Raw genomic sequence first — 26,421 nt, forward strand, 5'->3', positions numbered from 1 at the left:
ACACACACACACACACACACACACACACACACACACACACACACACACACACCACCTGCACATGCCCATTTCCCCTTTGTCTTTTTTTGAAATGTCAATACTTAATAAACTTGACCTTTCAGCCTGTACTTAGTCTGCTCTTTTTCCCCTCTACACCAAAGGTCTTTGCCAAAAATAGCCGATCTACAAGCTCACAACGCCTCGCACTGTTGTGAGCTATTTTTGGCTACAGTTCTCAGAATATGGACACTAGGGTTCAAGTTGTTAATATAAAAAGGATTGGAAGATTTGGAGGACCCCCTGTAGTAACTCTGAGGACCCCCTAGGGGTCCCGGACCCCCTGTTGAAGACCCCTGGTTTAGGCATTTAGCGGACGTTCTTAATCCAGAGCGATTTACAATAAGCAAGGTAATATACAACAATACGTCGACATCAGGCACGTGCACACATACACATCAAAAGGGGTTTGAGCCCCTGCCCTTTTATCCGTCTGTAAAAAGTGCCCTCTCCAGACCATGAATGCAGTTTTTACTATGGTGAAAGAAATGCCAAATGCCCTCTTTCCATGCCATACGTGAAGGCAGCAGTCAAGAGAATTGCCATTTCCAAACTCTCCTGAACTTGCATGAATGCAGCATCTTATGTTGAAAGCCTTTTCTGTGTAGAAATCAAACATCGAAAATAGCCGACCTCCAAGCTCACAACGCGTTCGCACAGTTATTTTCACCAAAAAGCCCTTTTAGACATGTCTGCATGTCCCTGATCAACATCAATACATTGATTGTATAGAAATATCAATCTAGAAACAGTGTTGGATGGTGTCTATAGTAGGGGTGGGCGATATGGTGATAATTATCGTTGAGGCGATATGTCTCCACGATATGCCTTTTCAGAGGTATCGTATATATCGTGATACAATTGAGGGAGCCTTGTAAACAATCCTGTTTAATCGTTAATACAGAGATTCATTGCAGAATTCATTTTAAACCTGCATTTTGGTCTAAATCAGTAGTTCTCAAACTTTAAAATTAACTCTGACAGTATACAAATGAAACCAAATGGACCCGTAAGGGTCCATTTGGTTTCATTTGTATGCTGAGTTACATACTTGTAAATTGTTCAATTTAGACCTCCCAAAAGGAACCCAGAGTTGTTAAGTAACTTGAAAAATAACATAAAAACCAACGTGAAAAAGAATCGCAATAAAATCGTTTATCATGATACAGCTTGGGAAAATATCGTGATATTGTATTTTTCCATATCGCCCACCCCTAGTCTATAGCTTACTGGCTAACTCTTGCGCGAATGCCATGTGAGCATGCATAGTGTAGCAGGGAAATACCCAAAACCACAACTCATGCCCTTTGAAGGCAGGGACACATTTAAATGCTGAGTAATGTTATATTTTGGAAATCGGTGTTTGCTAAATCCGCCCCGCCCAAACGTGAAACATAATAGCCAGTAAATAATATTTAGTGATGTCAGGAGTGGAACAGGTCCACCGTGGTAAACTCATACAAGCTCTGTATAAACAACTACATGGATGCTTATATCATCAATATACATTTAATTTCACAGTTACCGCGGCATAAAGGCTTCAGGGCATTGCAAATATAGCTGCTTTGAATGCTAGACATTTACAATATGCATTTATTGGCCAATATTGTATTCACAGCCAGCCCAGTACAGTATGCACAACTATAGCAACTTACTCCACACTCATAATGTCATGATTGATGATGAGACAGCTGCATTTTCAGCATTTATGAAGAACTTTTCTCATATTAAGTTATCTCCGTATAATGCCCGTTCCGATATAATATTTTACAGCTGATGTCGTTGTCTAGATATGGCATGTAAATATCTGAAGTTGTCCTACCTTTTAAGTCATTTGATTTATAGGACATTACGATTTGGAGCTTGAAGATACTCTTTCGACAAGCTGAGTTGATGCATATAGTGAAGTTAAACTGAGAGAGAGAGAGAGACAGATAGACATACGCAGAGAGAGAGAGAGAGAGAGAGAGAGAGAGAGAGAGAGACGGATAGACATACGCACAGAGAGAGAGAGAGAGAGACATAATACAGTAACATTGTTGCACAGCAGCAGTCATCATAGCACAATGCAAACACCCAAACTGATAGATAGCTTATTAAGACATTTAGGCAAATCTGTGTCACTTTAGATTGGAACCACTTTAACCATTATTTTATGCTTTAACTATTGAAAAATAGCAGATATACAAGCTCACAGCGCGGCACCGAGTGCCGCGCTGCGAGCTTGTTGATCTGCTATTTTTTTTAATCGTGACCATTTTGAGCAAGTCTTTGAATATTTTTTACCCGATTCCATAAAATGTCTTCTAAATCCTTCTTTTAAATCAGTGGTTCTCAAACTTTTTCATGTTAAGGACCCCCAGAACCAGAACCCCTCAAAATATGCGGTTCCACGGACCACCCAGAAGCAAATATTTGGAGTTACAATTGTTCGCTTTTAAAAAGATATTCAAGGACTTTTTCAAAAATAGCAGATCTACAAGCTCACAGCGCGGCACTCGCTGCCGCGCTGTGAGCTTGTATATCTGCTATTTTTCAACAGTCAAAGCATTAAATAAGTCTAGGCCTAAATGGCTTAACTGGCATGTCATCTTGTCGGGGTGTTATAGCTGGCTCTATACGCCCAGCACAACGGCACCAACGTGCCTTTCGCTGGGAACGTACTGGGGACACGGGGGACGTGATTGCAACTCCCACTGGGTTCCGCGATGTCGACGTTGACATTGCGGCGTGACCCTGGAGAGATCCGACTGGCGCACACAGCTGCTAGTCCTCCGTGCTTGTCAATCACCGGCAGGAGCACAAGCTTTTGCAACCTACAGGGCAATGCTGATCAATCAATGATATCTTTGTCGTCGGGTGAAAACCTTGTATATCCAAAAATGTTTGATTTGTATTTATCATTAAAAAAAAAACGATTTAAATAGTGAAAATAGCTGTTCTGCAGCAGCGACGCGTTGTGTGCTTGTTCTGCTATTGTTCTGCTATTTTCACAAGTTGTGTGCGACAGTCTTGTATGATGAAGCAGGGCTTTTACTCTACGAAAAACGTACACATTTGAAACTTGGAGATACGAGGTTTCTGCATGACACTGACGATATATGGGTAGATTTCTGTTTACATACCTAGACTAAAGAGTGGGTTGGTGCGGGGGGAGGATGGGTAGTATATCGTCGTTGTCGGGTGGAAACCTCGTATCTCCAAGTTTCAAATGTGTACGTTCTTTCACAAATTAAAGCCCTGCTTCATCATACAAGGCCGTCGCACAAAAGTAGTGAAAACAGGTGATCTACAAGCACACAACGCCTCGCGGTTAGGCGTGCTAGGGCTCAAGTGGTTAAGCCCTATATATTTGTTGTATGATAGCAAAAAAATACCCAAACTACAAACTTATAATGACCCGCCAGGTTGGAAGTGTTAAGGTCTTTACACACTGCTGCTGCGTTTTTCGGGCCGAATATCGGAGTGAATTTCGGAACACGTAAATAAAAAAATCTACCTCACGTTATGTCATTGCACACTGCCGCCTGTTTCGTATTTATTTTCTGACCAGGGTTGATTTTTGTCCGATTTTCGCAACTGTTGCCGCCGAGTCCCTTGCTCTCTCTCTCTCTACCTGGCCTCCGGATTTCAGATTTCCAAGACGCAACGAAAACACCCAGTGCAGTGTGCAACCAGCTTTTTGGATAGTTTCTAGGCGTCACGGTCCGTGAAGTTGAAAGAATTTTAAAGTGAATGTTTGTGTGTACTGCCAGTCGCGCGTGTGTGTGTGCGCAAGAGCGCGCGCGTGCGTGTGTGTGAGAGAGACACAGAGTATGTTCTCTGACCCGCAGGCTCAATTGGGGATAAGATCTCAGGTGATAAGCCACTTATGGGGGCTTGGCGTCTGGCCTGTGGTCTCATTCTAATCTCTTTGGCCATGCCGGATGACTGAGATGAAATGACAACAAAGATTAGGCCGCCGGGGCCCGGAGCTGCTCCTTGATACGCTAAACACGATTAGAGCGGGACAAACATATTGATGGATGGGGGGGGGGGGGGGGGGGTGTCCACTGTCCTCTGGTCACAGTGTGGTCATCGGTTTACTGTACCGCGTGACTTCCACTGTGTGGAATGTTCTCAAACGTTCAAATGTCAAGGTCTCCCCTTAAATCTGGCAGTGTACAAATGAAACCAATTGGACCCCAACGGATCCATTTGTATAGTGTCAGACTTGTAAGGGTCTTGTAATGGTCAATTTTGAACCCCCTAAAGCAGGGTTCCCCAATTAGTTTTCCCCAAGGGCCGAATTATGTCTAGGGTACCAAGCCGAGGGCCACAACATTGCAGGGGGCGACGGTGGCGTTCCCACTAGTCCAGCGACAGTTTTCGTCGTCGTTGGGTGAAAATCTTGTATGTCCAATACCGTTCCTTTTGCATTTATCATTTAAAAAATGATTTAAACTAGTGAAAACAGCCGATCTACAAGCACACAACGCCTCGCACCGCGAGGCGTTGTGTGCTTGTAGATCGGCTGTTTTCACTACTTTTGTGCGACGGCCTTGCATGATTTGCGAAAGAACGTACAAATTTGGAGATACGAGATTTCCACCCGACAATGACGATAGACTAGTGTTGTTGCTGCTCTTATACCACCATTATTATTGGGGTTGGTGTGGGCCAGACAGTAGCCCCCCGCGGGCCGCAAATGGCCCGTGGGCCGCCTATTGGGGAACCCTGCCCTAAAGGAACCCAGAATCCACTTTGAGAACCACTGTTCTAACATCTAACCCGTCAAAGACCTGAGGCTCAAGTTCTCAAACCTGTTTTGTAATTCAAAATGTATTCAACAACTTTTAAAAGATTGTGTGGAAAAGTTGTAGATTGTTGTAGATAGCGCAGCACAAAGTGGCGCGCTGTGGGCTTGTGTATCTGCTATTTTTGAACAACCCGACCCCAAAAATCTACAATGACGCGGATGGTTTCTTCGGTTCGAATGGGCCAACGCTGCGGTTATGACGGTGGGAAATGGGGTGAGGGGATTATAGTGTACCGGAGGCATTCGCATTGGAATCTGGAGTGTCAATTTAATGAATCCATGTGTAAAAAAATAAATTACCAGTTTTTATACTCGGTTTACACGCATGTTACATTCATCGAAGTACGTCTTGCAAAACACATGTTGGACATGACCTTCCTTCCTGGCTGTCTGGACGCTTTTCCGTACCCACACATCCCCCCCTACCCCAGACGCATCGAGCGGCCCGAGATAGCTTCTCGGCGAAGAGACGTACATTTTAATTTGCTCCTTCACCTTGCCTCCGACAAGCACCGTGTAATTGGCACGCCTCAGATTTTCCAACACCCCCCCCCCCCCCTCCCCCAGTTTCAAAAGCCCTTAAATGATTTCATTTGCAGGGATGTTTAATATTACATTTTGTCGACACTCAGAGAGAGAGAGAGAGAGAGAGAGAGAGAGAGAGAGAGAGAGAGAGATTGAGTGATCTTTAGCCACTGTTGGTCTATGCGCGCGTTCTTCAAATTGGACAGCGGTCCGTTCGGAATATCAATGACGGCGCAGACTTTTAATTAGTGCTCCGGTGTCATGGACAATAAAGAGAAATGGTGAATGAGAGGAAGAGGAAAGGCGTAATGAGAGGGCTAATGGTAAAAAATGATCCCAGATTGCCTTTCTTCTGTGCGTGCCAGGGCAGAATGAGGAGAAAAAAGGGAGGTTTGAGCGAAGCTCTGGGAGAATTTTAATAGTCTGTGCTTCTGCCCCTGTGATGTTGGGCGGGCACTTTTTTGCCTCTGTTTATACTTCCACATAAAGAGGGACTCTGTCCAGCCCAGGCCCCTTTGACATGCCACATGTATGCACATTCGTCCCCAACTTTCACTGATCGTCTTTTCCTAATCTTCCATCTTTCCCTCTTCCGCTCTTAGAGCTGTCACGATTATGACATTTTACGTGACGATTAATTGTCACTCAAATAATTGCGATTAACGATTTAATTGTGTTTTTGTCGTTGACAATTACATTTCTGTTTGGCTTTTAGGCTTTGAAATTGCACATGGCAGATATGACACATGAACCTGAATACACAAAGAAATTACTGACATATTTGACAACTTTATACTTAAAAAAAGAACATTGATAGTGGAAATAGCCCATCTACAAGCTCACAACGCGCCGTGATGCGACTCGTTGTGAGCTTGTAGTAAAACATGTAACAAGGAGGTGGCAACGGGGCGGCCAGATAAAGTTATTAGGCCTGGATCCGACTTTAAGTCGACGCACAGGATTTCAGAAGTGTAGCGCTTATTCGCTCTTGTATCAAACCGGTACTCGAAACGTTCTTAGAATTTAACATATTTTCTAAAGTAAATATGGGGGCGGCTGTGTTAAGAACGTTTTGTTGTCAAGCTCAACGTTGGGCATATGGACCTATACATGGAGAAATGGAGAAAACCTGTTTGGACTAAACATGGAGATGTGGAGAACACTATATATGGAGATAGTCCAGTCCATCATGTCATATGGGACTACCGTCATAGACAGTAGCCATTGTTAGGCCGGAGTCAATGGCTGTCTGTCTGACTGTCTGTACAGGAAGTGATGTCACATGACATACTTTTTATGCCCATATATGAGTCATTCTGTACCACATCTCCATGTTTAGGCAAACTCCACACGGAAAGGCCCTATCGCCAAACCCCAACTAGGGTGTGGGCGATAGGGCCTTTATGTGTGGAGTTTGCATGTTCTCCCTGTGTCTCCTAGGGTTGATACCAAGCCCCCAGAACCCAGGGCTAGATTTGAAGCAACCCCGATGGTGGCCAAAGTTGGAACTGCAGCCTATTGGCCCCGCCCCCTCCACTCCAGACTGAGCGGAGAGCAGCGTGATGTCATTTCCAGGTGCATTCTGGGGGATTGGTCCCACTAGGTAGTGGGGCCAATCCCCCAGAATGCACCTGGATTAGCTACATGCTAGCACGTAGCCGTTGCTTCAAAACGCCACTGAGCACTTGCATTGAAATGATAGTGGGGGCGGGGCTCGTCCGCTCTCTATTTTATATATACTCTATGGTTGATACCCTCACAAAAACATGAACAAACTCCCCCCAGAATGACAACAACTAGAATCGTCAGAGAAACGCTGTGGTTGGCCAGATGGTCAAGAATTGTGTCACCCTGAGGTCGCATGTCACCCTCAGGTGTCTTACTAGTAGTAAAATATATGAACATTTTTCAACATGGAAACGATTATGACAATTATGAAAAAGAATCGCAATTATGTCAAATAATTACGATTAGACGATTATTATGTAATCATTTTGACATTCCTACTCCCATCTTTCCCTCGTTCGCTCTACCCTTTCGCCCCCCCGCAATCAAATACACCTGTCAAGTTAAGCAAAGATGTTCTATGGAACATCTCTACGTAACTGCAGTAAAACTCCTTCATCTCCGAAAGCAGCTCACGGAGGCAGCTGCCAGCAACAGTTGCCACGGTAACGTTAAATGCAGGGCTCTTTGTTTATCTCCTCTCCGTCTCCTCCCAACTCGTCCTCATCCAGCAGCGAGAGAGAGAGAGAGAGAGAGAGAGCGAGAGAGAGACGCTGAAAAGCCATGGAAGCAGATAGGGATGTCCCGAACGCATTTTTTTTTCTTCTTTCGATCCCGATCACATATTTTTGCTCCCGATCCGATCCCGATCTTTCCCGATCCGATCTTTTGGCAATGCATTGCAAGAAAAAAAAAAAAAAAAAAAACACATTCACGGTGTCCCTTAAGGTTGTTTTTTTAATTTAAATTACAGTATCCATGGATATAGCTTATTTTTTCTCACTAAGTGCAGCATTGGATCAAAACAAAAATTCAATTTTATCTTCTTCTCCCTATTTCCGATCCGATCTTTTTCACCCCGATTGGATCCGATACCCGATCACTGATCCCAATCAGGACATCCCTAGAAGCAAAGCAGTTACTGAAAGGTATGGTGTAGCGCTGGGCGATACAACATCAAATGTCAGTGTCACGATCATTTCAAACTTTTACTGTGATTGCGATTAATGAACCAATTCTACAAATGCCTTCTAAATCTGTAGTTCTCACACTTTCAAGATGTTTCATAATTTTTCAAATTGTAGCGACCACCCTGCAGAACGTGTCTGTCTGCACAGTGAGCCCTCGTTGCCCGCGATGGTACTTAAAGGACAACTTAAGTTTTTTACAACAAGGGTTCATATTTTAGAATGTAATTAAATAATATAAAAGATGAGTGTTAAATTGATTTCATTTACTTCTTTCTATTGTTTTAGAGATTCTTATTTCAGTGGTTGGGAACATTTGTACAAGTGGCTCAATATGTAATTTTACACAGAATAAGCCCATTCCCAAGATACAACGCAACCTTTCATGGTTGGATGTGACTTATGGGGGCTAGAAGTGTTACTGTAAATAGCAATAAAGAAACTGCTGGCTTATTGTGTCTAAAAAGACACATTTAGCCACTTGTACGCATGCCCCCATGTGTACGCATGCCCCACATTTTAGCACGGTAAATGCGATAAAACAATAGAATGAAGCAAATGAAAACATTTTAACACGATGACTGCCAGGGGGCACAAGGTGCCGCTAGAGTGCCAGCCATTCCTCCATAAGGCTTCATAGTAACATCCGGTTAACCACGAAAAAGTGGCTTGTGTTTTTTCTGCAAACAGTGTTATGAACGTGAAATGGAGGCCGAGAGCTAACAGTTAGCTATCGGCTATTTATTTTTTTAGAAGCCCGATCGGAGGCTATTTAGCCACAAAAAAAATGTTTCCGCTGCACTAGGAACACAGTTCAGAGAAAATGAGCTCTAAAGATGTGACTATGTATTGGATTGGGCGGCGCGTTTCGGCGGCGTTACCCGATTACGGGCCGGTGGAAAGAGAGCTCGGTAGGCGGCTTGGATCAAGATTTAGACCGGGGCTTCGTTGAGGCCTTCATTCATTTTTATTAAAGAAACCGAAATTGTTCGGTTTTGGTACCTCAGATACGTCTTGCAAAAATTTATTCTAAACCATTTTCCATTTTCAATGGAATAAATCGTCGCAACATGTAGCATGGCTCGTTGGAATGCGATGGACGAGCCAGGACCACCCACGTCGCTACTAGCAGCTCAGGGAAAGTAAAATATTGTATTGGATTGAAAAAAAGAACCAAAATTGTTCGGTTTTAGCACTAAAATAGTTAACACTCATTTTTTCTTTTCTCTAATTACAATCTAAAATATGAACCCTTGTTGTGTAAAAAAAACAAAGTTGTCCTTTAACCTGAGCACAGAAAATGGCATCAAGCGTTATAGTCTCAAATCATTTACCGCAAAAAAAAAAAAACTCCCATTTGCAGCGTGACGTGATTTGCCTCCGATGTTTTATGCATGCGTGGCCCTCTCTCTCTCTCTCTGGCCACGAGCAACACCACGAGCCTCCTCCGCGTTCACCCAAATAAAATAGGCCGACCGGCCAACAACAATGAATTACTCATGATTCATTAGCAATTAATGGCCCTCGTTTGGCGCTTTCATTTCCAATTAGCGGCGCTGGAGGGGCTCAATATGACTGGTGTGTGTGAGCGAGAGAATAAGCTCACAGTCACGCTCTATTTGCCTGTATTGTGAACCGCCTGCTGCTTACTACTCATCCCTTCACTCGTGTGTGTGTGTGTGTGTGTGTGTGTGTGTGTGTGTGTGTGTGTGTGTGTGTGTGTGTGTGTGTGTGTGTGTGTGTGTGTGTGTGTGTGTGTGTGTGTGTGTGTGTGTGTGTGTGTGTGTGTGTGTGTGTGTGTGTGTGTGTGTGTGTGTGTGCCTCAGTGCCTGTGCCTGCAAGTATGTTTATATTAAACTATAATGTACGCCTACTATTCTTGTGCATAATTATTTCGTGTGTGTGTGTGTGTGTGTGTGTGTGTGTGTGTGTGTGTGTGTGTGTGTGTGTGTGTGTGTGTGTGTGTGTGTGTGTGTGTGTGTGTGTGTGTGTGTGTGTGTGTGTGTGTGTGTGTGTGTGTGCGCGCGCGCGCGCTGGCTGCCATTGTGCCACGATGGTAATGCTTCTGTGCGTGTGCGTGCATACAGTATGTGTGTTTGCACTCATGAGTCGGAATGAGTTCTTTTCCAGCATGCCAGACTGAACACAAACTATTAAACCCAAAATCACTTTTTCTATAAATATATATTATATAAATGAGTCACTTGTGATAGGGAGCAGTGATATGGTTCAATTTGCCCATAAGCTTGTGGATTCAGAGCTTTCTGCTGTCTCTGTAGCTATTTCTGTGTACTAGGTTGAAAAGAAATATTTGGCGCCACTCATTACATATTTCACTGCGTACCATTAGTTCGGCGTGAGGTGGCTTATCTAATTAATATTAACGTTGGTTTTATATAAATTTGTGTCAAGGGGGGGCGTGGTTTCACTGTACTTGCGTTTCTGACCAGAGGCACCCGTAGTCGTAGTGAGTCTAGTGCTATGGTCTAGTGCAGGGGCTCCCAAACAGGGCACCCCATGAATATTTGTTTAATCCGAGACACCCCTACATTTACATTTTCACTCCCAGCACCTTATATTTATAGCATATCGTCGTTGTCGGGTGGAAACCTTGTATGTCCAAACCGTTTATTTTTTATTTATCATCTATAATAAAAAACAAGTGAAAACAGCAGATCTACAAGCGTTGTGTGCTTGTAGATTGGCTGTTTTCACTAGTTTTGTGCGACAGTCTTGTATGATGAAGCAGGGCTTTGCTTTACCAAAAGACATACACATTTCTGCCCGACAGTGACGGTGAAGATTTTAGTGATTATTTTGCAAGGAAAACTTTGAGATAATAGCCATTTTGGTTAGAACTGACTGAGAATAACTTTGTACTTCAAGTTTAAAATGATACAAAATATTTTTTCACCCCTGGACTGCTGTCACGGCACCCCAGGGTGCCCCGTCACCCACTTTGAAAACCCCTGGTCTAGTGACTGAGCTGTTTCCTGGTTCTCTTTCACAAGTCGGACTTTAGGTATGCGCGTGTGTGCGTGCATGTGTGCAAGAGAGAGAGGGTGAGCGTGTTCCTTAAAGGACCAGGTCACCTCTGGGACAACCAGATCTTATTTTATTGTTGTGTGGGACACGATCAACACAATCCTGAATTATCTTTTGTGTTCAATCTGTGTTTTTAGATATGTTAGTATTTCAGCATGCTACAACTGGTCATATAATGCATTTTGCAACATATGACCAGTTGTAGCATGCTGAAATCGGCTGAAATACTAACATATCTAAAAACACAGATTGAACACAAAAAATAACTCAAGATTGTGTTGATCGTGTCCCACCCAACAATAAAATAAGATCTGGTTGTCCCAGAGGTGACCTGGTCCTTTAAGCATTATGTTAATGGTTGTATAATGCTTACTGTATGTGTGTGTTTCCATTAGGGCAGCATCGCTCGCTGGGTCCCAGCATTTCCAAGGTGCGGAGCTTGAAGTTGGACATCAGCGTGTGGAGCAATGAGCTGGTGGAGGTACAGTAAGCTCTGAACCGTACACCATGTGCTGAACAAAGGCCCTTGTGTCAGCTTTGCACAAAGAACTTCAGTCACTTTGTCCGTCTATATAGAAGGAGAAAGTGGTATTGTTCAGTAAAAGCAGAAAAAGTCACACAAATCTTTCTCTCTAAAATGAGTTAATTCTCTAGTCTAGACATAATATAGTATGTCTGACATAAATGTCAGAGCTGAAATCGACATATAAATATGAAATATTTGTAACTCAAATATTTGCTTCTGGGGGGGTCCCTGGAACAACGTATTTTGAGATGTGGGTCCGTGGCCAAACACATGTCATTTTGGGGGTCCTTGACATGAAAAAGTTTGAGAATCACTGATTTAGACGAAGGATTTAGAAGACATTTGTAGAATCAGGTCAAATATAGTCAAAGACTTGCACAAATGTTTACGACTTTTCAAAAATAGCAGTTCTACAAGCTCGCAGCGTGGCACTCGCTGCCGTGCTGTGAGCTTGTAAATCTGCTATTTTTTTAATGTAAAGTGGTTCAAATCTAAAGTGACACAGATTTACATTCAGGCCTAAATTGATTAATCAATTATAAAAAAGTAATCAGTGACTGAATAAAATAATCTTGAATTTCAGTCATTTGGGCAAGTTGTAAAAACAGTGAAAATAGTCTACAAGCTCACAGCACGTCACAAGGCGAGCTCTTAGATTGAGACCATTGTGACACAAAGTATATTACAATAATGTGAATAGTTGCTAATAATTTTATATATATACGAAACACACTTCTCGATTATTTGATTTCTCAAAAAAGTAATTGATAGAATAATCGATAGTTGTGGCCCTGCCCCTATTGGGGAAACACATGTATCAAACCAAGAACAAAGGCTTATATATCTCTATGTCCGTCTCCCTGGCATTCAGATGGAATGTTATGCCTTAATTTATGCTCGGTTACACACGGGCGTCTGGGACCGAAAACATATGTATGAGCTCACAACGCGGCGCGGCACCATCGCACGACAAAGTGCAAAGCCTCAGAAAGAGTTGATCGGCAACTGGCAGCACACTCGGGAAATCATTAATGCGGTTTAATACCGAACACAGCGAACTCATGCATAATCCATGACGACACTATACAGCACAACAAGAAAATGACCCCGCTTCTATTTTGGCCCTTGCAGAAGCTACTGTATTGTATGCACTAGACACAACAAATCATCAAAGACTATTACAGAGGACGTCTGTAGCCTTGAGGTTAGAAGAGAGCCGGGCCGGCGTCGGGAGGGTTGCCGGTTCAATTTTAGGGGACCAGCAGCCGAGGGAGCAGGCAGTGCATGCACGCACTGACCCGTGCGAGGGCGTAGAGTCAAAAGAATAGAATTGATTAGGGACTCTGCTGTGCTAAATCTGCATGCCCTTGAGCAGAGCGCATACCACCACCAGCTCTTTAACCCTTTTAGGCCTAGAATTATTGAATGCTTTAACCAGTGAAAAATAGCAGATATACAAGCTCACAGCGCGGCACTTGGTGCCGCGCTGTGAGCTTTTAGATCTGCTATTTTGAAAAAAAGTCGTGAAAATGTGTGCAAATCTTTGGATCTATGTGTTTTCAAAGCGAACGTTTGTAACTCAAATTTTGCTTCTGGGTGGTCCCTGGAACTAAATATTTTGAGATAGGGGTCCGTGGCCAAATACATATCATTTTGGGGGTCCTTCACATGAAAAGGTTTGAGAACCACTGACATAGTAGTCTCTCAAGAACAGACTAACTGAGCTCCAGTTGAGTGAAAAGGACCTTTTCTTTGACGATGGCTGTGCCAGATTGCTGACATAGAAACGTAGGTTTTTCAAAAAATCTTAGAAGGATTCAAAAGACACTTATAGAATCGGGTCAAAATTCTAATTTTCACGATTTAAAAAAAATAGCAGATCTACAAGCTCGCAGCGCGGCACTCGGTGCCGCGTTGTGAGCTTGTATATCTGCTATTTTTCAATAGTTAAAGCATAAAATAATGATACACAAATTGTGTACCCGTTCTAAATGGGTTAAGCACATCTGGCCTGGCCCTTGGTACTGTGCTGCTGCCAAGCATAGAAACTCTATCAACGACCAAGAAAATATGGTTTCTGCATGAGCCACGACTTCTCAAGCCAACAATAAAGGCTGATTGCTGTCTTCTTTTGGATGCAGTCAGTAACACGTAAAACCACGTGGACCCTAGGTTCCCCATTCTGGGCATAATATGTCCACATAATAGGCGAACAGTTGACGGAAATAGGCAGGCATTCGACAAAATAGCAGATCTACAAGATCACAACACGTTGCATTGTTATACCCGCTCAACAAGTATATAGTGGTTAAGCCCTATGGGCTTTTAAGCCGTGACATCATTTTGTAGTCAGAAAAGATTCACGGGCGCTGGTGCCATCGTTGGCACCAGAAGTTCTCCTCCGCCTACAAAATGATGTCAGACTTAAGAGCCCCATACACTTTATCATATTCAAAGATTCACACACATTTTCACGACTTTTAAAAAATAGCAGATCTACAAGCTCGCATTTAGCTTGTATATCTGCTATTTTTCAATGGCTAAAGCATAAAATAACAAAGGCCCCTTCCACCTTGGCCCTAGTAACTCAGTCCCACTCCCCCCCCCCCCCCCCCCCCCCCCCTTTGACCCCACACAGCTGTTCCTGGAGGTGGGCAACCAGAAGGCCAACAGCTTCTGGGCGTGTGCCCTGCCCCCCGGAGGAGGAGCTTCACATGGGGGCGTCGGCCGAGAAGCGCGCCACCTTCCTCCGCAGGAAGTACCGCGAGAGGAAGTACTGCAGGGCGCCGGAGGACTGTCACCACCAGGAGGCGCTCAACCAGGTACTGTACAACCATTACACTAGTGTTCATTTTATTTTTTCCCCGCTAAAACATGGGTCTTCAACAGGGGGTCCTCAGAGTTACTACAGGGGGTCCTCCAAATGTTTGAGTGATAGAAAAGTTTATCCTTTTTTTTTATATTAACCACTTTAATCCGAGGGTCCATATTCGGCGAACTTTAGCCAAAAATAGCAGATCTACAAGCTCACAACGCCTCGCGCTTGTAGATCGGCTATTTTCGGCAAAGAGCTTTGGTGTAGAGGGGAAAAAGAGCAGACTAAGTACAGAGTGAAAGGTCAAATTTTATGAAGTATTGACGGTTCAAGTGGTTAAATATCTGAAAACACAAATTGACATGAATCCAAAATACACTGATGATTGTGCTGTCAAACGATGAAACTGTATGGAATCTATGAAAAGGTTGTTGGGGTCCCTGCTTCATCTCTCTCTCAGCTAAAGGGTACTTGGACTGAAATCGTTGAAGACCCCTGTGCTAAAACTACGACGAAAATGTTTCGTCAACTACCTTTCTTTCACTGACGAAAACTAAATAAAAACTAAGATATGAGGACTAAAATTAAAGGACCCTAAATCACTTCTAGGCTCATTTTCCTACTTATATTGATCCAAAAGTACTGTCCATGGGGTCTATTAGGCAGAAATCCCCCTGTTGTCCAGTTTCCCCAGCAGAACCCAGCAGCTCGCATAGCGAGAAAGTCTGCTATTTTTGATATATTTTCACCAAAAGGCCCATTAAACCCTGCAAGACCCGAATTAATTTCTACTGGCCAAAAAATTAAAAAAAAAAATCAGATGGTGTTGTAGGAGTCCTAATCACAGGAAAATGTAATGTTAAAAAATTAATAATGTTTTTGTGAGGTTTTATAGCCATAAATCATAAATCATAAATCATGCTCTAATTTGGATTTTGGGGATATTTTTCACAATAATAACATATGTACATGTTCTAGACATTCTAATGATCACGAAAAAAAATATTACAGGCATTTTACTTATGTTTTAGTGAGGAATAGCTTCAGTTAAAAAGTGAGATGTTGTTCGTCCAGACGCTGGAATTTCAACTTCTCTGGGAGGTGTGAATGTCAGCCTCTGTGGTAGGTATTTATATGCAAATATCGTGGCCAATGGCATTGTAATGCTAAACAATAGGATTTAATGGTGATGTTAATGTGAAAAAATAACAGGAAAACTAATTATAACATTTTTTAAAAAATGATTTAAAAAATGTTGCCAAAAAGCAACGCTGGGCCTTGCAGGGTTAAGAAATTTCAGCCCCTGCCTCTCTAACATTCTCTGCACGTCCCTGTTATCAAATGTTAATTTAAGGAATGGATGATGGAAATTTTACTAGAACTCCGGCTTATAAGACACACATTTTGTGCAGGAATGCAGAGTTTGGATCAGAATGAATGAGCTGTATTGGTGGCATAATAAGCTGTACTTTCCATTACCGTGAATAATAGGCCTAAACTTGCGGACATGAAGCAGAGCCTAACTCACTCTAACCCATTTAGGCATAGAATTATTGAATGCTTTAACCAGTGAAAAATAGCAGATATACAAGCTCACAGCGCGGCACCGAGTGCCGCGCTGCGAGCTTGTAGATCTGCTATTTTTGAAAAAGTCGTGAAAATGTGTGCAAATCTTTGAATATATGTATTTTCAAAGCGAACGTTTGTAACTCAAATTTTGCTTCTGGGTGGTCCCTGGAACTAGATATTTTTGAAATGGGGGTAATAAGTATCATTTTGGGGGTCCTTCACATGAAAAGGTTTGAGCACCACTGACATAGTAGTCTCTCAAGAACAGACTAACTGAGCTCCAGCTGAGTGAAAAGGACCTTTTCTTTGACGATGGCTGGCCAGATTGCTGACATAGAAACATAGTTTTTTTCCAAAAATCTTAGAAGGATTCAAAAGACACTTATAGAATCGGGTCAAAATTCTAATTCTATTTTTCAAAAATAGCAGATCTACAAGCTTGCAGCGCGGCACTCGGTGCCGCGCTGTGAGCTTGTTGCGACCGTCAGGGAGCAGTTTACTATGAAAACCTCCACCGGCCGTCCGTCCGTCGGTCGGTCGGTCGGTCGGTCGGTCGGTCGGTCACACGTCACACGTCACACCTTTGCCCTGCTCATATCTCCGCATCAGTATATAGGGCTTGTTTGTTTATTGTATGACATCACGCCACATCATCAGCTGTGGACTCTGTGATGTCATCGTATCGCATCAGTATATAGGGCTTGTTTGTTTATTGTATGACATCACGCCACATCATCAGCTGTGGACTCTGTGATGTCATCGTATCTCCATATATGGCCATCTCCGTATATGGAGATATAAGTCGTCCATGCCCAAGTATGGGCTGGTGAGGTCAGACTTTGTGTGATGCGTAGGTTATCTCCATATATGGAGATTCAACATTCCAGGCAATGCTCTCTTCCCTGGTGAGAATTGCCCCTTTATATAGGGCTTGTTTGTGTATTGTATGACATCACGCCACATCATCAGCTGTGGACTCTGTGATGTCATCGTATCTCCATATATGGCCATCTCCGTATATGGAGATATAAGTCGTCCATGCCCAAGTATGGGCTGGTGAGGTCAGACTTTGTGTGATGCGTAGGTTATCTCCATATATGAAGATTCAACATTCCAGGTGTAACTATGGCTACCCGTATGACGTGAGAGGTGGAGGTTGTGATATTTGTGGAGATAAGCGACCAACGGTCGCTTATCTCCCGATTAGGGAGTCTTACTGGTATATCTGCTATTTTTTTATATTTAAAACATAAAATATTGCGTCATAATGTGTTCAGGCCTAAATGGGCTAATAATGATTTGTCATACCTTTATTCTCATAATTATTACCCCCTCTCCTCCCAGATGTCACATTATTACTGGATTGATTGTTTGCGTGCTGAGGGTAGTTAGGCTACGTGTGCAGCATGCTAGGGATGGGACGATAAGCGGTATTATCGTTTATCGTGATAAAAAAACACTCACGATAATCGTATCGTGAGTGTATCGTGATATCGTCCTCCATCGCGATTCGGATCAATTCACCTTTTATTTGCCGAGCTGCATATCCGGTACCACTTTAACCCTCTATAATATTGGTAAAGGGTACTTACTTTACTGAATTTCCCCCTTGGGATAATAAAGGTATCTATCTATCTTATAATATACGTACTTGATACAGTCTTTTTTTCACTCTCTATCATTTTTCTTTGCCAAAAAATAGCCGATCTACAAGCTCACAACGTGTCACAATGTGACGTGTTGTGAGCTTGTAGATCTGCTATTTTTTAGATAATGGCCCCAGGATAATGGATATTTTATTATCGCGATAATATCGTAAATCGCGATTTCCTTTGTCACAATAATCGTGATTTGACATTTTCATATTGTCCCATCCCTACAGCATGCTTGAGCCAGAAGTTGGCTAAACACTGCTGCTAGTTAGCAAGAGAAAAGCTTGGCACTATCCAATAAAAAAATAAACTTCTCTGACCTTGCATTTGACCGTGTGGTAGTTAGTTTACAACTACTCTTTAAAAAGTCTGAGGTTTGTGTATGCCAGCAGGTGTAGCCATAGCGTTATCGATCGCTGGTATAAGCAGGTCTGAGTCTGAGACCCAAGGCGTGCTCTGACTGACTGACTGACTGCTGGATCGTGGCTACAACAGCGGTGTTTCTCAAACTGTTTAACCCATTTAGACTCGAAAAAAAAAAAAGTCTTCTAGATCCTAACAGTTTTCTGAAAAACCTATGTTTCTCTGTCAGTGGTTCTCAAACTTTTTCATGTCAAGGACCCCCTAGAATATATGTATTTGACCACGGGCCCCTGTCTTAAAATATTTAGTTCCAGGGACCAAGAGAAAGAAGGATTTGCGTTTCAAATGTCTGCTTTAAATATATATATATATACATTCAAAGATTTGCACCCATTTTCAAGATTTTACAAAAATAGCAGATATACAAGCTCTCGGTGTCACGCTGTGAGCTTGTATATCTCAGTGATGTCAATAGGTTTTTAATGTAATGAGTCCCCGGGACCCACGAAGGGTCTTTCGGATGAGTCCCAGGGATATTTTATGGGTCCCACAAAAATTCTACGCGGCATGTCATTTTTGACAAAGTGCAGCATTTAACTTGAATTGGTTATTATATGGTTATGTTCATGTTACGTAGAAATGTGTCTGAAAGAAATGAACCACAATTCCAAATCTTACAATTTTAATACTTCCAAATAGTCATGTGTTTGATTTTTTTTTATACCGAACCGGTAATATCAGATGTCGACCACTTGGGGGCGCAGATAGAAGCTTTTACCGAGTCTTCATAATGAACAGCCACCTGTTATTTTATATACATCGATAATATATGGATCTTCTCAGTGAGATGATGTCTCCTGTTTGTACTGTTACTGCTTCTATGGAATGGGGGAAATGCTCTCTGGCGTGCTTGTGTTTGCTCTGCTGTACAGAGAACCAGTGGACTGGGTCAAAAACAGTGGATTGGGGTTGCTTGTAGATCGGCTACTTTTGTTTTGAACGGTTGATCCTAGAGGGACGTGCCGCCCCTCTATGGATGCGGGAGGGCAAGGCACAGGTGGCCGCGGTAGTCCGCTGCCCCGGCGGACCACCAAAGGGACGGCGCCGCCACGAAAACACTATAATCAATCAAACAGTTAGGCAGCCTAGGCTACATACATACTGTCTCAGATAGCATACATGCTAGGCTAGCTTGCTTCCTCCGTGTTGTAGTTGAGCCAATAATGGTTATTTGACCATGTTCACCACAACGTTAATCGTCGCTATTGTTGTAAAGACGCAATGAAGACCTGTGTGGCTTCTAACACGTTGTCCAATGTCCACCACCACATCTATAAACAATAGCGCGTGTACTGTATATCCAGTTGTTATTGAATGGAGGGGAAAGGAGGCGGGTCCCTGTCTGAGCAGTGAGCATTGAGCTGCAGTGTAGAGACGTGACGTCACGTTTCTGCGCCGAGCCCTGCCATACACGTCCTGTGGGGGAACCCTTTTTGATGTATCACCTAACACGCTGTGCCACTATGGTCAGAGAGCGGCCCGGTGCTACGCTAAAACTCAGGCACCCATTGAATTCTGTGACCATTCAGTGGCGCACAAAATGGCGTCGTGGATTCAAAACACAGACTGTCGTTAGTTTTATCGTCTGTTTTAAGACTTTCTACGCGGATTTCATTTGTGTTAACGTAGGGTAAAGTAGCATGCCTTCGCCCATGAACAATGGTGGCGTCTGTGGACTTTTTAAAATATTTTTTTTTCGCGACGTGGTAAATTATTTTAACGTGGACTCCAATGGAGGCAATGCGTCCGTGGGACCCAAGGACACTGACGTGAATGCGTCTCTAGGCAACGTGAATGCGTCAGAGACGCGTGACGCGCACGTAATGACGTCTGATATCTGCTATTTTTTTGTATAGCTAAAGCATGAAATAATGGTTGAAGCGGTGACACAGATATGCATACCCACCCGGTCTAAAGGGTTTAATTTCAAGGACCCCCAACCAGAACCCTGAGAGCGTACAAATGGAAGGAACCCGGAGGGGTCCACGGACTACGAGTCCAGTGGGCTACGGCATAAAATAAAACCAAGAACATTCTCTTATTTTTTGAAGACTGAAGAGTATAGGATGGAGCTTGTTATTTTTTATTGATAATGAGCTCCTTATTGATCCTGCTTATTGAGCGGGGCTTTTATCGAGCCCACAATTGAGCGTTTTCTAATATATTGTGGAAAGATATGAGACAAATTCAGAACATAACTGATATATTTTTTTATTGGCCAGTTGTTGCGACGTTGTTGTGAGTTTGTTTGCTGCCCACCATCTATGAAGATGGTGTGCAATTAGTGTGCAATAAGTGTTAAATGGCTTTATATTATGGATAGTACTGTAATCATTTCTTGATCGCCTCTTGTCTTGATTGTTTAAACATGACATCATGGGCTGCTATGCTCGATAACAAGCTCAAAGCTTATTGATACCGGGTACTCAATAAATCTGTTATCGGGTTATCGAGCTACCCTTCTTTAGGGCTCCATCCCTACTGAAGAGGCTCTTGAAAGTGCGGCACACTGAGGTTGGCGAATGGCTGAGTTTCCACCTGCGTCAGCATTTACGCAGATCAGCCTCTCATATTGTTTAGTGAACAGAAGAGCGTGTGTGTGTGTGTTGGGGGGGGGGGGTTCTGGAGGCAGGAGAAATGGAGGAGAGAGAGAGAGAGAGAGAGAGAGAGAGAGAGAGAGAGGGAAAGGACGGAAGCGATATCCTGGCTAAGTGGAAAAGTGGATTAGTGTCCACAACAGAAACGCTTGGGTCGGTTCTCTGGTGGCTTTGCTGGATTGTTCGCGCGTGTGTTTGCGTGCATGCGCGTGGGTGTGCGTGTGTTTCTGTGTGCGTGTGCGTGTGCGTGTGTGTGTGTGTGTGTGTGTGTGTGTGTGTGTGTGTGTGTGTGTGTGTACACGTGTGCCTGCAACATGTCTCTCTTCTGGAAACGTGTGAATTTGCCGCCAGTGTTAATAGTGTGGTGTAGGAGTTACACTGCGAGGACAAGGAGGGGAAAAAAGTGGTTGCTTAGTAAGGATGGGACGATATGAAAATGTCACATCACGATTATTGTGACAAAAGAAATCGCGATTGAAGATATTATCGTGATAATCAAAATCCATTATCCTGGGGTTGGAACATTTGCCAAACAATAGCAGATCTACAAGCTCACAACGCGTCGCAACGTGAGCTGATCTACAAGCTCACAACGCGTCGCAACGTGAGCTTGTAGATCGGCTATTTTTTGGCAAAGAGATTTGGTAGAGAGTGGAAAAAAAGACTGTATCAAGTACGTACAATATATTATAAGTACGTTTTACCAATAGAGGGTTTAAATGGTACCGGATATGCAGCTCGGCAAATAAAAGATGAATTTATCCCAGTGCATGACGGAGGACGATATCACGATAAATGGAATCTCCACGATACGATTATCGCAGAGTGTTTTTAATCACGATAAACGATGATATCGCGTATCGTCCCATCCCTAGTTGCTTAGCAAAGATGACTCTGGCCAGAGAGAGGGGGAGGGAGGGGGGGAGAGGGAGAGAGAGGGGGAGAGGGAGGGGGAGAGAGGGAGGGGGGAGAGAGAGGGGGAGAGGGAGAGAGGGGGGGGAGAGAGAGGGGGGAGAGGGAGGTGGAGAGAGGGAGGGAGAGAGAGTCCATAGGCGAGTTGAAGGCGGAGGAGGTGTTAACTTTCTCACCTTCTCGCTGAGTCGTTTTTTATAGTGGAAGATGAGCGGCTTTGGCGGGGATCAGCGTGTCACAGTCATCATGCAGCGCACAGTTCACCATCCTGTGTGGATGGATGTGTGTCCATGTGCACCAGCAGTCAACTATTGCTTCCATGTGTGTGTATGTGTGTTAGCGTGGGCATGCGTGTTTGTGTGTGCGTGCGCGCGCGGGGATCACAATAGTTACCGGTAATCAAATTATGTCATCGATTTAATTGATACAAAATAATCATCGATTTGCATAGAAAGACATCACAACCTGGTTGTATTCCAAAGAATAAAATAAGGCTTAAGTCGTTGATCAGACTGATTTAAAATGTGTCCACGGGTTATTTGATTAATCGAAAAAAGTAATTGATAGAATAATCACTAAGGAAATAATCGATAGTTGTAGCTCTGTGTGTGTGTGTGTATCTGTGTGTATCTGTGTGTTGAGAACGGCGGCACGGAGGCGAATCGCCGTTGTTTTGTGTGTGTGTGTGTGTGTGTGTGTGTGTGTGTGTGTGTGTGTGTGTGTGTGTGTGTGTGTGTGTGTGTGTGTGTGTGTGTGTGTGTGTGTGTGTGTGTGTGTGTGTGTGTGTGTGTGTGTGTGTGTGTGTGTGTGTGTGTGTGTGTGTGTGCTTGGCGCGCACGCGTTTGGCTGTTCTGCAGTCATGTTCCGTGTATCTCTGGAGCTGATCGTCTCCATTTAAACTGGCTTCCTCATAATTCCACAGAAGCCATGGAATTACTTTCACCGTTCTCTCTCCAATATAGGCCTTCACACACAGTCAAATCCTTGGTGTTCATTTAAACGTGAGAATGTAGAAATGGACCCAAAGTACGGGTCCATGTGGGTCCGTTTTCACAAGTCAAATTAAAACTAACAATTTGACTGTGTATTATGTTCTCTCTCTCTCTCTCTCTCTCTCTCTCTCTCTCTCTCTCTCTCTCTCTCTCTCTCTCTCTCTCTCTCTCTCTCTCTCTCTCTCTCTCTCTCTCTCTCTCTCTCTCTCTCTCTCTCTCTCCTCTCTCTCTCACACACACACACACACACACACACACACACACACACACACACACACACACACAGTCCCATGCTCCCCATTAGAAGCTTATATCCCATTGACCTCCACAAAGTCTCCGCAGGCCACATGACCTAGAGAGGGGGGTGTCAAAGGACTTGCTTAGACCACTGTAACACACACACACACACACACACACACACACACACACACACACACACACACACACACACTGGAACCCTCCAGTGGCTGCAGTAATTGCTGTGACATAGAAGGTCATTTGTGGAGATGATACAGAATAAGGACAGGCTGCATGGGACTGCTGCGCCATAATCTGACCTAGACTAGTGTGTGTGTGCGTGCACGTGTGTGGTTTGTGTGTGTGTGTTATAGTGATGTGAAGGTTTTCTCTTTTTCTTTTTAGTAATAATTTGAACGACACCAACCTGCTCACCACATCTCATTTAATAAACCCGACCCACAAGCCCTCAACCGCGCGTTAGCCATGGACCCTGTGGTTACTAATTAGAACATATTTGACCGGACACTACCTGTAAATAGGGTCGTAAATGATGGTCAAAAGCACACTTTCAATGACCATGAATTATTATTTGTACGTAGAAATATGGGAGTAACTCTACCTCGATTGACTGAGACTGAGAGTGCAGGACACTACTTGATCAGTCAGTAGGTCAGATCTGCAAGCTCACAACACGTCACAATGCGACAGGTTGTGAGCTTGTCGATCGGCTATTTTCAAATAGCCAAAGTGTATAGAGCTGAAGTGGCTAATATATGTTTCGTAATAATAATCAATATCTATAAGTAACTAGTGACCAAACGTTTTCAAATAATTGTAGTGGAGTAAAAAGTTAAATTTTTGCCTCTGAGATGTAGTGGAATAGAAGAAGTAAAAGTAAATGCCTAAACTGTATTGAAAATTGGAAATACTCCAGTAAAGTAAGAAGTCAAGTAAAGTTACTTTACACCAGTGCTCTCCACCACTGCCATCAAATCACCAAGTGAGAGGATATCTTTTGGAAGAGTGGTGTTTCATTGCCTCTATAGAGTTCCAGAGACTTGCACAATCTCTATGCCAAGGTGCATTGAACTTGAAGCTGTTCTGGTGACTCTAGGTGGCCCAACACCTTACTAAGACGCTTTTTATGTTGTTTCCTTTAAAGCGTCACCTTTCTGTACTCGTATAAAGAGAGAGAGAGAGAGAGAGAGAGAGAGAGAGAGAGAGAGAGATTGATCCCGTCTTCCGGTATTTCAGTGTCGAGTTGGCTCTGCCATGCAGGTCTGTTATTGATTTGAGCTCTTCAAGCCTTTTGTGCGGAAACTGTTTGTGTAAACAGCTGGAGAACAAACACATAATGAGCACTCGGGGAAGAAAAAAAAGTACACGTTTGTAGACATCTTTATCTCTGAGGGAGGGGGAGGGGCAGCTGGACAGGACAGGTTCTATTGACAGGGGTGTGTGCGTGTCTGTGTGCGTGTGTGTGTGTGTGTGTGTGCGCGTGCGCGCAGCAAGCGGGTGGACAGGTTATATTGACAGACCGTGTTTGTGCGTGTGTGTGGTGGACTGGTTACATTGACAAACTGTGTGTGCGTGTACTGTGTCTGTGCGTACATTCAGCGGTGTTGTGCCTTGTTTTGAGACTGGCCTGTTTAGTGTGGGATCGATGGCGCGCTCCGACCGGCGCTGCCTCTGATGAGACGCTGGAAGTTCAACTCCTCTCTCTCTGCCTCGTCTCTGTCCTATTAGCCGGCTGCATGCGGCGGGACAGATTGATCATTTATAATTCAACTGCACTCTTGTTTGTACAACTTTGCCGGCCTGGTATCTGCTGTAGAACATCCCCTAACCGTTTGTCCCTCTTCTAGGCATCTCCTAATAGGCCCAAAAAAAATCAAATCTCAGTTCGAAGTGGAGTGGTGAATTTGAGCAGCTTTACACTGTGTGTGTGTGTTTGTGTGTGTCTAGGCTGCACAACAGTTTTTATAGTTTAAAAATCCGGCCACGCGCCGTTGTACTAAAGAAACATAGCACGCATAGTGTGTGTGTGTGTGTCTCGGCTGCTCAACATAGCGCCACCTGGTGACCCAGGCCTGCATTGCAGCTATATTTGTACTCTACGGGACAGGGTTGAGGACAGGGAGAGTTTGTAGGGAGCTGCTTCACTGCTCCAATAACCTGATCTACGAGGTCACAGCGGGTCACGTTTGCGAGGTGTTGCAAGCTTGAGCTTGCAGAATTGCCTATTTTCGGGAAGACATTTGGTGGAGAGGGATGAAGGGGCTAAGCACTGACCCCTAGGGACCCCTAGGTTCGCTATCCTTTTTTTTAATACATTTTGTATTATTATTATTATTATTCATCTTACATGTATATTTTTCATCACATGTATATTTTTCATCACTTTGATTTTCCGCTGGTGTGGTAATATGTGTTAATTATAGGCAATTATGTGGATTTTGTATCATCGTTAATGACCATAGCATTTATTTGTATTTTCTCCCAGTTTTGAAGCACATTGAGTGAGTGCTTTTCGGATGTAATTTGGTACATAGATAAATCTGACTGGACTTGTGGTGTGTGTGTGCGTGCGTGCGTGTGTGTGTGTGCGTGCGTGTGTGCGTCGTTCATCATATCGTCACTGTCGGGCAGAAACCTCGTATCTCCAAGTTTCAAATTTGTAAATGTTTTCGCTAAGTAAAGCCCTGCTTCACCATACAAGGCCGTTGCACAAAAGTAGTGAAACCAGCCGAACTACAAGCACACAACGCCTCGCGGTTAAATCATTTTTAAAATGAAAAAATGCTAAAGGAACGGTTTTGGACATACAAGGTTTTCACCCGACAACGACGATATGGTGCATTTCATTCCACTACAGTTTGCCTGCCTGCTACTATAGAAACCCCTACAGAGGAACACATCTGGAGTGTGCACGCAGGTCCAGAGTTAAATCACCACTCGGCGGTGAGCTTGCTTGTAGCGCTAGGCAGGTAGCGTAATGATGGTGGGCTTGCTTGTAGCGCTAGGCAGGCAGCGTAATGATCGCAGATGGACAAGAGGATTGTCGTCTGCAATCAGTCCGCCGGCGCTTTATTGAGTGCACATCCTTCCCTTCTCATCCATCAGCCCTGTTGTTGGGCTGTAGCTTATCTCACATCCACAATCACTAATCAGCTCCAAACTCGCTTGAGCGTGTGCGTGCGCGCGGGGCGTGTGAGCGTGCGTGCGTGTGGCAGTGGTGGAAAAAGTTGTCACAGTTGTTTCACTTCACGCAAAGTATCAATACCGCAATATAGAAATAGTTACAAGTGCCAGTCCCTTATTCAAAATGTACAACACGTCGCACTGCGACGCGTTATGAGCTTGTAGATGTGTCTTCTGTTTTCAAATAGCAACAAACTAGTAACTAAAGTTTTCAAATAATTGGAGTGGAGTAAAAAAAAAGAACAATATTTGCCTCTGAGATACAAGTACAAGTATTGAAAAATGGAGATACTCAAGTAAAGTAAAATTACCTAAAAATTGTACTAACCCATTTAGGAATTATTTAATGCTTTAACTACGGTGCCGCGCTGTGAGC

At 43.6% G+C, this 26,421-nt stretch overlaps 1 protein-coding gene across 1 annotated transcript in view; it reads left to right on the plus strand.

Annotated features, from left to right (window-relative positions):
* The window catches only part of arap2 (ArfGAP with RhoGAP domain, ankyrin repeat and PH domain 2), a gene marked incomplete at both ends in the record, with an annotated part of 239,703 nt that overhangs the window by 75,207 nt on the left and 138,075 nt on the right, over positions 1 to 26,421 (plus strand). The window contains 3 exon segments of the mRNA XM_080741531.1: positions 11,514 to 11,599; positions 14,283 to 14,336; positions 14,338 to 14,466. Of these exon segments, the coding sequence (XP_080597657.1) occupies positions 11,514 to 11,599; positions 14,283 to 14,336; positions 14,338 to 14,466 (269 nt within the window).

This window comes from Nannobrachium achirus, assembly GCF_963921795.1.
Source record: "Nannobrachium achirus genome assembly, chromosome: 14".
Taxonomy (NCBI): Eukaryota; Metazoa; Chordata; class Actinopteri; order Myctophiformes; family Myctophidae; genus Nannobrachium; species Nannobrachium achirus.